The 13565-nt window shown below is 44.5% G+C and overlaps 1 protein-coding gene across 1 annotated transcript in view; it reads right to left on the bottom strand.

The window, feature by feature from the left end:
- Window positions 1-294: 294 nt before the first annotated feature.
- The window catches only part of PPM1L (protein phosphatase, Mg2+/Mn2+ dependent 1L), a 292725-nt gene continuing 279454 nt past the window's right edge, over window positions 295-13565 (bottom strand). Inside the window, exons 3-4 of the mRNA XM_080802905.1 lie at window positions 4634-4795; window positions 295-1472 (exon numbers count right to left, since the gene is read on the bottom strand). Coding sequence (XP_080659031.1) covers window positions 1126-1472; window positions 4634-4795 — 509 coding nt within the window. The 3' untranslated portion in view covers window positions 295-1125. The remainder of the gene's footprint in view (window positions 1473-4633; window positions 4796-13565) is intronic.

Raw genomic sequence — 13565 nt, 5'->3', positions numbered from 1 at the left:
CACATGCCAGCATTTTGTCACCAAATGCCCAACCACGCTGATAACTGTGTACTTGGCTTCAAGGAACACACACGCAGTTCCAGGCTGTGCTTATCAGAACACCGCTTAAAAGACACTTGAAAGTTACTAGGGGGTGGGGGGTGGGGACCCACCCAAAAATGGCCGCTGGAGCTTAGTTCAGGGTGATGTCTGCTGGAGCTTTCTCTCCTGATGCAAACAGCAGATTTCCCAGGGGGCACTGTGACTTATTTGGCCTCTATTTCCCTCTATCTACCCTTAAAGACTGAAGAAATTATGGCGTTGTGATTTGCTTTATTCATTTCCCCTAATAGGTTTCTTGGTAAGACAAAAAATCATGGTGTCTGGTGGTGAAGTTTCACAGCTGCCTATTACATAATGTAAGGTAGAAGCAAAAGGTTAAGGTCATGCACGATTAGGATAAACACACAAAGACGGGTCAGGTTGTACCCAGGGTCTAATTCAGTAAGAAAGGAAGCCAGGGGAAAAGGTTATGTCTGCTGTACAGGCGGCTCTCACCCTCCCCACTTCCCTCCGTCTCCAAAAGCAGCCACAGAATAATAAACCATTTCAAATCTGTGTCTGGGCAGCCGCTGAGCAGAAAAGCTGGGCTCAGGAGGACAAAGCCTCCTCGGGATGGCTCTGCCTCTCAGCAGTGGGCATCGACCTGTCCGCCCAGACTCACAGCGGCCACAGCAGCCCGTCTCCCGCAGCTCTGGAGGTCTGCCCCATGCACCGCTCCAAAGAGAGGACAGAGTCTGGTGCCTGGAGAATCCTGGAAAAGGTCTTGAAAAGAACCCCAAAGGGGAGACTATATGGCACATACGCCGTTCACGTCATACATGTGAATCTACAGCTATATATTTATACATGTGGAACATCGGAGGAAAGAACTGGGAACACATGAAGAAACCATTTTCCAGCCTCTCGGCTATGTGCCAAGAGCACCCTGTGTTCATTACTGGATATAGACCTATGACCGACAGGGAGGGGAATCCCACATCTAGGTGGCTGATCCTAACTGAAACTCCCACGCCTTTCACTACATTAAAAGAGACCAATGTGTTTGGAGTCCTTTAGTCAAAGGCAGCCGAGACCCGGAAGGGTTCACTGCTCTTCTGTTTTGCTGCTATTCCTGAACTTCACCACCATGACTGTTATATTGTCAGGGCAGCCTCTGTAAAATGACTGTAAAACTATGCTCTTAGCCCCAAAGTGAGGTTCATCCAAGCGCTCCTTGATGAATCGAACGGCTTCTTCATTGCTGAAAGCATCCCAGAGGCCATCTGATGCCAAGATCATGAACTCGGGCTGGAGCTTGTCCAGGTCAAAGGTCAGGATATCTGGGTCTGGGATGACCACATTGAGATTTTTCAGTGGATAATCCCCCAGGGACCGAGACATGGCCAGGATTCCCTGGACCCTCCAGGAGCCATTGAAACTGATAAAACCACCTGCAAAGACAGAATGAGCCCATTAGCTTGAGCGGCCGATATCTCACACACATGGTAGAGTCTGGGGGCACGTACACGAGGCTCACCTCCTGCGTGTGCCCCCCTCACCTCCCCTGGGCACTGCCAGGAAGGAGTAGCCTTCCCACCACATGGCTTGGGTTTCACACACTACCAGGAGATCCTCATGTCCTCATCCTGGGCATCTTAAAAGCTCTGAGGAATATATCAGTAAAAATATTGAGGGTAGGAAGAGACATATAGGTGAGGGCATTGGTTTTAACTTAACAACACCTTGGCGGCTCACTGACTGACACTAGGGAGCCCTAGGGTAGGGATTCAAGGACAATGGCCAAAGAGTGCTGAAAGGCACAAGGATGTGCACGAGAGACCACCACTGGGCTACTTCATTTAGCTTGAGCCACCCATGGGTGCATCTTGATCTCAAAACAGCTCCCCAGATAGGACTGGGATTAAAGAAGGATGTATGTTATCCCAGAGGGGAAAGGCTCAGGCTCTTGGGTTGGACTGCGCAGATTTGATTCTTGGCTCTGTCATTTCAGATGAGAAGCCCTAGCTTTCTGATTCTAGGTTACCCTGGCTACAACATGGGGACAATAAGAGTACCTATTCCACTGAGTTGTGAGAAATAAAGGAGTTATTCCTTATAAAATCACTTATCATAGTGCCTGCATGTCATATGCATTCCATGTACTCAGTGTCATCTACTACTATTTTTTCTTTCAGGGAGCTAGAACTTTGTTCATTCACATATTATTTGTCAGATATCTATTAAATGTAAACTCTGTGCAAGGCAATTTGCAGGCTATAAAGTTATAGAAGGTCCGGGTCTTTTTCTAAAGAAGTAGATAGTCTAACAGAAAGGAGAAGCTACATGTATTAACAACTGTGAGCACAAAGTGGCATTCTTTTGGGAAGAAACTAGTACCTGTTCAGTGCTGTAATCAGATGGAGGAGGAGCAATGATATCTGGTTGTCATAATCAGGGAGGAGTGAACAAAAAAGCGGGCTTTGAACAATGGGTAGGACTTCTGTGGGCAGGGACGTATGAGAACATTCCAGAAAGTGTGCTCTAGCAGGCAAGGGCGTGAGCTCTGGAGTCAGTGTCCTAGGTCTCGGCTCTCGTCTCACCATTCACTAGCTGTGAGTCCTTGGGCAAACACGCCTCTTTGAGGCTCTGCTACCTCGGTTGTAAAATGAGGGTAACGTTAACAGCTTCAGCAGGTAAGTGAAGAGAAAGCGTACATAAAGAACTGGGCTTGGCTCCCGGCAGAGTGAGCAAACAATAAATGGTAGCTGGTATCATTGCTATTGTTGGAAACAACAAAAGGAGTGAAGACAGAAGGACCAACATGTATTTGGCCCAGACTGGTCGCAGTGTATTGTGACGCTAAGCAGGACAGGAAAAGGTCCATGAAAGGAGGGCTAAGATCAGAGAAAATACACACAAAGGCAATAAAACCAATCACTGTCCCTTAAGCCTTGCTATAAAATACACCCTTGACACAGGCTAGATTAACCTCCTTGGAAACAGTGTCCAAATAGGCTCTATAAAGTGTCCCTGGAGGGTGGGGGTGCAGGTGGGGGGTATGGCAGGAATGAGAAGAGAGGATAAAATGGGAATGCCATTTTAGAAGGGCATATGGGATGCTAAAGTGACATTTCCAGGTATCGTACGCACATCCTTGCCTGTGCTTCCGCAAGAGTAGGCTAACTGAATCTTAAGCCCAGGGTCACAGCAGGTTCATGGGGAAACAGTGTCTTTTTAAGTGAAGAAGCCAGAGTAGTGCTTGCCACTCATCAGAGCTTGACAGACTCCTAAAGCATCGTTTGTTCCATCCCACCAACAAAAACCCTGACTAAAGCTTTCATTAAAAATTATTCTGCATCTCAAGCAGATACTGAAGCAGGAGGTTGTAATAAATTTCAACACTTTCTGACTCAACAGGAAGTCTCCTACTGTGAAAACTCAAATGTTGATTAGGTTCCCGGCAGAAGCTGACCTGTAGAGACCGAGAGTCAGCTGCAATTACCCGGGGCAGCAGGGGCCTGTTTTGGTTAGAGACCAGGGTACGTGAGCTCCCCTTGCACAGCTGGCATAGTGTGCAGAGCCTACATGCTGCAGCTGTCAGTCTGGAGAGGGAGGGATCCCTCCTTTCTGTGGGCAGAAAAGAATTCCCCAAAGTGAATCATGAAAATGTAATCAGCAACTGATAATTTTCCTTCAAGTCTTTGTCCCGATGTCACCTTAGTGAGGCCTGGAGTGACCACCTCCAATACTCCCCATTCCCTTGCCTGCTTTATGTCTCTTCATAATGGTTATCATTTTATAATATACTAGATAATTTCCTTATTTTACTTACTTATTGTTAATGGATGTCTACTCCATTCCCCATCCCATCCCAATTCCAAATGTAAGTTTGTATTCCTAGTCTCTAGATGTTGATAAAAATTAATGAAAAAGGGACACCCCGACCCCCGCCACCCCACCAACACCAGAATATTTACTTATGCCAGGCACTGAGCTAGATGCTGGGAGTATAGAGAGGAACAAGACCAAGTTCTTGCCCTCAAAGAGCTCACAATCAGGAAGGCAGACCAGATAAGAGAGCCAACTGTGTCCGTACATTGTGAAAGGTAACCTGACAGGTTAACCATATAGGCTGTTGGGAAAATGAAGGGGCACCAACCTAGACTGGGGAAACCTTTGGTGCAGTGACAGAGAAGGCTTACCAAAAGGATGCCCTTAAACGGGGTCTTAAAGGACAAGTAATTGTAACCCACTGGTTGGTGGGGATGGCGCTTGCCAAGGCACAGAGCTAGAAGAAACATGGTTCGTTTGGGAAACGGCTACTGTAGTATAGCTGGAGGGAAATGGGTATGGTAAGCAGGAGCCCAGAGATCCCATTAGCCTTTTTTGGGGGGCTCTTCTGGAATCTTTGGCCATGAGGAAGGGCAAGTTCGGCGGCCATTTGACAAGAAATGTCACAAAGTCAAGTCTCAGCTACGTCAGCAGCAGCCTCTGTGTTGATCTACAAATCACGAGTGAACCAAACATCATATCCCCCACAGGCAATCCAAGCAAGCCGCCTGGTTCACCGAACAGGATGGCGGCCAGTACTTGAAGGCGTTCATAAGCTCACCAGCTCTCTTTATCCTCTTTCTCTCCTTCAGTTGGTAAGGCTTGTGATCATGAGACAGAGGAATGGCATTTCCGTCCTTGTCACACAGGACCCCTCTTGAGTCACCCACATTGGCCACCGTGAGGTCCTTATCTGATAGGAGGGCAATCAGACACGTTGTACCTGAGAAACCAGAGAGAGAGAGGCACTGTAAGAGGTCAGTGGTCTAGTGAGATTCGGCCATTTCCTGTTGTTACTGGATTCTTCAGTCATTAAATCTGTTCCCGCTGGGTGAGAATTTAACTCCAGACCCTCCAGAGAATGACGGCTGTTCACTTCAACAACATTGATCAAATCTGACAGTCAATTTTCTTAACCATGTTAGGATGTTACTGAAATAGGCTAAGATAACATTATCATTTCCCCCAAATCATTTTTGTTTCTGCTCCTCTTAATTTAAACACATATCACATTTAAAAGGATCAGGAGAGAATCAAAATCAGTTTGAAGGTTCTGACAATTGATATATGTTTTTGGCTTCTCACTGGTGCCTCATTTCTGTGGAGTCCCAGTTGAAAGTGGGGAGGAGAGGGGTCGCATGGGCTCCTCAACTGGAGGGTCTGGAGGAGGCAGTAAATGACAGAAGCTAACAGCCCAATCCAATGGCACCGTGAGGAGCTACTCATACAAACTTGCCTAGACAAAGTCTAACACAAAGACTGGTAGCCAAAAACTGGTCAGCTCCAGGGTGTGATGGGAGCAGCCTATAAAGGCAGAAGCAGAAAAACCTACAGTGATGACAGAAATGAGATCTAGGTAGATGGGAGGTGGGGTTAGGGAAGTCAGAGTCAGAAGGGGAGCCAAAATGATGGCCTGCTTACCTGGAAATGATACAGGACACAAAAGGACAAGTTCTTTGCAAACCCTTCTTGAAATGAGAATGGATAAAAGCAAACAGGGATGGACAATCTGGTCCACCTGGGGCCTGGCCTTCTCTCCTGCCTGGTGTCCTCTGTCCAGTTCTTCCCTTTCTCCCTCCTCCCTCCTGACAATGTCACTGAGTATGCAAATGCCTGCTGAAATGTACAAACCAGTAAGCTGTTGCTTCAAACTGTTAACACCTTTGTTGTGAAAACTATCCATCAATGTCTTCATTAATATTTCACTCCTCATTTCAAAGGTCATATTCTATAACAGAATATAAACTGCGTCTAAACAGCTCTTTAGCCTTCACAGAACAATAAAGAAGATTGAATTCTTAAGTGGACATAAAGAATAAATACAGGTCAGTATCAAGAGCAGGGAGAATGATTAGAATATTTAGCATATTTGGGTAATATTTTAGTTTGAAATTCCATTCTTATGCCTATTTAACTTAAAACTGCCTTGATCAGAAGTGGAAATACATGAAATATTGGTTAACTCTGGATTTCTGATATGAAAAGCTTTGTGAAAGAAAAAAAAAGACTAATCTTAGGGATTCCAAGCAAACTGCAAATCTTTTACCTTTTAAAAAACACCGTAAAAATGAAAATGTAAACACAGAAACAATTCATACAATTAGAAAGCATTATTCTATTTTTGCTACTAACTGCCTTTTGGTTTTCAACCATTCTCATTTTGTCCTCGAGCCACTGATTGGGTTAACTTGTCTAACACAGTCAGAGACTATAGGGCACATTCGCAAAGTCTTAAGGTGAAATAGAAACTTTCTTGAATATTGCATGGCTTGGAGGTAGGGCATTCATAGATCTCTTCGAGCTGTCTCTTTGGCCCTCTTCACCTCTTTCCTTCTTACTCTGCACACTCTGAGAGACCATGTTCGTGACCTTGGCCTCCACTACCACCTAAGCCTGTGCCCTGAGCCTGGTTGACCTTCCTGAGGTCTGGATTAACTGGCATGGAGATGTTTCAATTTGCCTGTACTGCTGGGGATCCAGGGAAGGGCTCTGTGGTTGCCCTGTGAGAAGAGTGGGGGGATCCACCTGGTCCTGGGCCCTTTCCCCACCCCATTTCATCACAGCAGCTTTACACGGATCTGTTAGCTGTACTGAGCTGCCACGATAAGTCTTTTCTTAATAACAGAGGGAAGGGAGAGGTCATTCCTACAGCTAGAAAAAAACCCTGAAATGTAATCACATATGTGATTAAGAATTACTGAAGCCTCTTAAGCAGGATGGTGTCATGATGAGATATGTGTTCTAAAAGATCGTTTCCGTGGCAATATGGAAGATAAAGTAGAACCAGGGAGAAAGACAGAGATAATGAAGATCTGAATTAATGTAGTAAACAGAGATAGAGGGTAGGAGACAGTTTATTTAAAACCTGAAAGGAGAGGTCATAGAAAATAAAGGAAATAAAGGAGAGGGGAACAAGTCTAGGGTAATGTCCTACTATCTAGATGAGGGTGAACTGGGTGCTCCCTAGACAAGGACATCAGGGGATGTCTGCTTGGAGCTTCTGGGAGAGGCTTTCTCTCTCACTGAAGGAGACACAATGAAGAAAATGACCTACTTCTTTGGTGCAGTGTTGGCTCAGGTGTTTCCCAGAACTGTGCCAGCCATTTTGAATTATGAGGCGATATGCCTCAGGGTCAAGGCACTCTGCTGCCGGTAGAGCAGAGAGGTCAAGAGCCCGAGTCCCTAAGATATCACAGAACTGCTGCACCAGTCTGAAACAGACTTGTTCTGTGAGACATCAAATATCTTCACTGCTCATGGCTTTTTAGGTTGGATTTTTCTGTTCCTTGTAGCATCCTAACTGGTTCAGGGGCTTATGGTACAATATGGGGGTCTATGGGCAGACTGCTTTACTCACATGTTGTTGCACATACTTAAGACTCATGGCCTGCCAATTCCTTTGTCGAGGACACAATTCCTTTGTGTCTGTGGGTAAAAAAGATCTATCTCATGACATGGATTTCAGAAGTTTACTGCTTTGAAACAGTGAGGACTGTCTCTGTTAGCACTAGAATCTTAGGCCTGGCCAAAATGGGTGAGGCCCAGATGGTGGAATGAGAGCTGCAGGCAGGTTTGAGGATCGCTGAAATGTCACCATTCCCTTGCTACAGAAACCTGCCTGTATCCTGGATGGAGGCCCGAGCATAGTCTTTTAAAAAAAAAAAAAAAAAACAAACTGCTTTGCCATAAGCAGTTTATCGTTTGGACTTTGCAGTCGTGATCTGCGGTTGCAAGAGACAGTTTATAATGTAATCTTACTTTACTGAACAAACTACCTTGCTGCTGAAAGACTCCAGAGAAACATCGTCTCCAAGAGAAAATGGACGAAATCACCTTCTCTTTTGCTTGCATGGGAAAAAAATATCTCCCCAAATTTTGGCTACAAGTTTTGATATAAAAGGTTTATTCCACAATAGTACTATTTATACCAGGTCTGACAATTATTACTTACTACCTCAGGCTGTTTTTATATTAACAATTTAATCTAGAAGAGAATATAATTGCAAATCTGGAAGATCTCTTGGAAATTTAACTTATTAACCTCACTTGACAGGTTAAAAAAATGAAAAAAGCGAATTCACAGAGACTAGACTTTGATTTCCTAATCGAGTGAGGTCTGGCAAGTTATTTAACTTTTAAGTCTCAGAAAATGGCACCACAATCCAGTTACTCAAGCTAGGAGTCATCCCTGTTTTTCTTGTTTCTTTTTTTTCCCCTCATTCCTGACATTCACTCCCTCATTAAGTTCTGCCACTCTTACTTCTCAGGTACTTCTTAAACCCTGCCAGCGCTCTTGTTCTCATTGCGTTGACTCTGGTCCAAGCCACTGTCCTTTCTAAGTGCTGCTATTTCAGCAGTCAGGTGAAAAAGAGTGGTGGCTAGGTCCTGCATGGTCTGGCCCTGACCCAAACTGTCCAATGTCATATCATACTACTCTTTCCTTTGCTTTCCCTCCCTTCTGCTGCTCAAACATGCCAATCCTTTTGCTGTCTTCTGTTCCCTCTGCCTAGTATATTTCCCTGTCTTTGACACTGGCTGACTAATGCATATGGGATGTCTTAGGACGAGGGTGACATCATCAGACATATCTTCTCTGATGGGGTGGATCTTATCTCCTCTTTACTTCCCCCATTGCCCTCATAACACACAACTGTGCAAATATCTTGCATATTTATTTAAGCAATTTAATTAATGCCACTCTTGCCCCACACAATATAAACTTCACAAGGGTAAAGACATTGCCTGTTTTCCCTACTACAATGCTGAGGCCTAGAACATGGCAGTTACTCAATATTTGCTGAATAAACAAATTAATAGATGAATGAATAAATAATCACACACTGTCTCTTTGATTCCGATCTGACATAATGCTAAGCTCCTCCTGACTTGCTCTAAACATGTCCACCTAGGTCAATAATACAATGCACACCACCTTCCAGATGCTGCCACATCAGGGAGACGCTCAACTATAGCAAAATACATTTCACACATGAATTGAAACATGAGGACTGTCTGCACAGGTATAACCACGTTCATAGGCACACTGCCCATAATTAGAAAGAGCTTCCTGCCCAGGCATGTCCCGAGTTCTTCCCTCAGGCCCACGTTCCTGGTCCAACGTAAATGAAACATGGGTAGGGCTTCTATTGCCACCACGCCCTCCAAATCCGTGGCACCTTTTGAAGTGATGAAAGTGCCTCATGGTAGTCATTACACGTACATTCCATGTCCGCTTCTAACTTCAATTTGTACGTGAGTAAGTCAGGTTTCATGTTGTCCTGTTAATTCTTGTCTTCTTTAGGGAAAACCCACAAATGCAAATCAGTCACTAGTCTATTTCTCTATACCAGCAATCTTGCCTCTGATTTAATTTCTGGGAGGCAGACAAAGTAAAGGCACTCAAGAAAATCTCTTCTAGACTTATCTAAATATTCTGGTTGGGTAATATTGGGTACTTCATTCCCTTGGTGAGTTGAATTTGAGAAAATGTAAATCCTTTTTTGTTCTTTTAAGTGGACTCACATGTAGCATGGAACTCAAGACCCTGAAATTAAGACCTGGGCTGAGATCAAGAGCTGGACGCTTAACCGACTGAGACCCGGGGGCGTCCCGAGAAAAATGTAAATCCTACTGGAGGTTAAGTAACTTGGGTTAGCTCAGGCATCTTTGGAAACCCTAGTTATCAATATTTTTAAAACTTAGTTTAATTAATAGCAAAGTGGTAATAACAATTTGCTCAGTGCTATAAGCGCCACTGAGTGGCTCACAAACACACTTGTAGTTGATTTCCTGACTCGTCAGGGTGGGTGAGGGGCAGGCATTATTCCTCTCTTTGAGCAGATAGGACAGTGGGGCTCAGAGACTTTCAGTGTCTTATCCATGGTGACACTGCTCAAGGCATATGTACTGAGTGACTAAGTGACTAAAAAACCTGGCACTCCAGAGTGATAACTGTAGTAATAACAATAGACCTTACAACTGAAAATTTTCATTATGATGCCTAACACTTACTTACATTGTGTAAGTTCATCTGCACTACTGAGATCAGGCATAGCTGTCCCCATTTTCCAGATGGGGAACTAGGTCTCGGGTAGGATAACAAGGCGGCCAGGTCACATACCTGGACCGTCTGACTCCAGTGTAACAATCAGCGCCTCTTCTTGTTCGAAGCTGTTCTCCTACTCCCAGAAGTAAAGATTTCCATGACCTGTTTGTACATTTCTGTTTTGAATAGTCTCCATCAACTCACACCCTTTTACAGTGTATACCTTGGTGCAAGTCACAGAAAAGTCTGTGAATCAGGAAAAAATTTGATCATGTGATATGAAGTTCCTGTAATAGAACTGGGGCTGTATTCACTTAAACGAAGCTGGCACAGTGAAAATTCTCAATAACAAACAATCAGGAGGCAGCCAAAGCTGTCCAAAATAAAAAACAAGTGGCTGGGATGAGTTGACCTCTAGGTCGTTTTCAACTTTAGTATTCTGCTGCTCTTGAAGTGGAACTACAAACTCCAATGCCTCCAGGGAAGTAGGCCATGTATAAGAAACAGCTCGTGGCCCTCTTGGAGAAGCTTTATCCTCCTATCCTCCTATCCTTCTGAAGGGTTTTCTACTCTTAAGAGAGGGCCGGCAGGAGGATAAGGAACAAGGGACCTTGGGTGTCGATGTCAGGTGCATAACACGGAATGTGTGTGGGGTTTGCGGGGAACACACGCGAAGGGGGCAGCAGGTCCTTAGCAGTGAAGGTCACAGCCATGTGAGAATGCACGCCCCTTGTGAACAGTTCTTCAGATTTTTAAAAAAAGTTTATTTATTTAAATAATCTCTACACCCAATGTGGGGCTCGAACTCACAACCCTGAGATCAAGAGTCACATGCTCCTCTGAGTCAGCCAGGAGTCCCTTTCTTCAGATTTTTTAAGGGAAGCCATTATTATGTGAAATCTTCTGATTTTTAAGATTTTTATTTATTTATTTGACAGAGATAGATCACAAGCAGGCAGAGAGGCAGGCAGAGAGGGGTGGGGGAAGCAGGCTCCCCGCTGAGCAGAGAGCCTGATGCAGGTCTCCATCCCAGGACCCTGAGATCATGACATGAGCCTAAGGCAGAGGTTTAACCCACTGAGCCACCCAGGCGCCTGAACTCTCCTGATTTTTAAATGTTGGCAGCTTTTATTTAAAAAAAACAACCAACCAACCAACCAAAAAAATCCAGTGTAAGCCAAACAAAAGGCAACTGTGGTCAAAAGATTCTTTGACTCATTAGACTAACACCCGCTTTTTGGGCCAGGATGATGCCTTCCTTATTCATTGGTGTATATATGTATTTTTAAATCAGAAAGTCCTTTAAAAGAAAGTGTTTCTTGTAACGCTCATTGTGGTATTCCATAATTGTGCTCTGTACACTGCACAGACCCCAAACGCTAAGGGCGATGTTAAATACTGAGGGGACATTGAGATGCTTTCACAGTATGTACTGATGGGAGCATCAGTATGACTCAAACTTTGGACTTCGTAAATATATATATTCTAACCATATAAATATTCATACACTTATTTAAAAATGTGTATATACATATATATATATATATATATATATATATATATAGGCAGGGTTATCTAGGTAATGAGATTTTAGACTACATTGTTTTCTTGATGCTTTTCTGTATTAAGATGAACACGATGTGTCCTTGAAAACCAAAAGGTATTCACAACATTTCTGGAGCAGATCCGCTGCGTAAATAAAGTATATAAGACATAATACAGGAAAAGCAGAGCTGACAATCTCGGGATAGGTGGAAACAAAGCCCAGGAGAATAGCAGTGACCATGGTGACAGCAGCACTGCCCACAGACAGTTCAAGTTCAGATTCAAATTCTACCACCAGTGACTATCCACCAATGAGTCAGTGACAGACAAGCAAGCCTCAGCTGCCTTTGGGTCCCGCACCTCCCCCACCCCCTGTCCAATAGCCTTACCTTACCTCTAGCAGAGCTACCTTCAACTTCTACTCAGAGCAGAACTCCCTGCCCTAGTGCCAATCAAAGCACATTACCCTCTATCCTTTGCACTCCCCACCCCCACTTTCTGTATGCCCACAGCTGTGATCTAAAAATTGGAGTCACGAGGGGCACCTGGGTGGCACAGTCAGTTAAGCATCTGACTCCTGGTTTCAGCTCTGGTCGTGATCTCAAGGTTGTGAGATGGAGCCCCATGTCGGGCTCTGCTCAGTGTGGAGTCTGCCGAAGCCTCTCTCTCCCTGGGGCTCCTGGGTGGCTCAGCTGGTGAAGCATCTGCCTTGGGCTCAGGTCATGATCTCAGGGTCCTAGATTAGAGCTTCGCATCATCTCTTGCTCAGCAGGGAGCCCACTTCTCTGTCTGCTCCTGGCTCATGCCCACTCATGCTCGCTATTGCTCTCTGTCTCTCTAATAAATAAATAAAATCTTAAAAAAAAAAAAAAAGACTCTCTCTCCCTCTGCGCCCCCTCACATGCTCTCTCTCTAAAATAAATAAATTAAAAAATCTTTAAAAAAAGATAAAAATTGGAGTCACAAGAATCCTTATTTTCTGAAACTCACCTTGCCACAACATTTTCTTATTCGAGAGACACTGTAGTTTTATTTTTTCTTCGAGTGGGAATAGGAGGCTGGGCAGAATGGGGAAAACCAGGTAGAATGAACATAGTTCAGGAGGCTTGCTTCATAATGCTCCAGGACATGCTTCCACACAATGCCACATAGTGACTCCCCTCTGTGACATCAAGTCTTTGGTAAAAGTAAAAGAGCCATTTTTTCTTTAGGGAGCAAGAGATTGGGGGTGGGATGGAGAAGAGGTCACCAGCAGTAGGGAAGGGGAGGGGGAGAAGGGGACACACACACACACACACACACACACAGGTGTATGAGAGAGAGGATTTCAGTGAAGGTGTTAACCGCTTAAAGGCCATTCAATGTATGCAGCATAGGAAAACCAACACATTTATAGGATGAGGAGAAACAGGTTTATCTTGTAAAGTTTTGACAATGAATGTTAGCTCAGTAACACAATTCCAGAGCCTAGATGACATGAGGGCACAGTGACTGACAGAAATTTATTGGTAAGCACCATATTGGAAAAAGAGCAGGGAAGGCAGTCATGAATGATAAGATCACTGTCAGCGGCGACTTCCAGCCTCCACCTCCCACAGCCACCACTGTGCTGAGCCCAGAAACACAGATGAAGTGCCAGTAGTTTGTAGATAAGACTCTCCGGCCTCCATCCCTGCATAATCTTAAAGTTTAACCTGCCCAGCGCTTGTTCTCCAGTCTTTCTTATAACAATTAATGCCACGGCAGAGACAGACATGTCAAGGCCCGTCTGTTGTCTGGAAAACTAGAGTGAGCGCTAATCTTGCCTTCTTTATTCCTGTTCTTTCATCTACCACCTGAGTCCTCGTAGTCCCTGCTCTCAACTCCCTCAAACAGCAGGCCCTCTTCACAGTTGTGTTAATGC

Source organism: Martes martes (assembly GCF_963455335.1).
Source record: "Martes martes genome assembly, chromosome: 1".
Classification (NCBI taxonomy): Eukaryota; Metazoa; Chordata; class Mammalia; order Carnivora; family Mustelidae; genus Martes; species Martes martes.
Note: the sequence above shows the minus strand (reverse complement) of the source record. Positions and strands in the feature narration are given on the sequence as shown.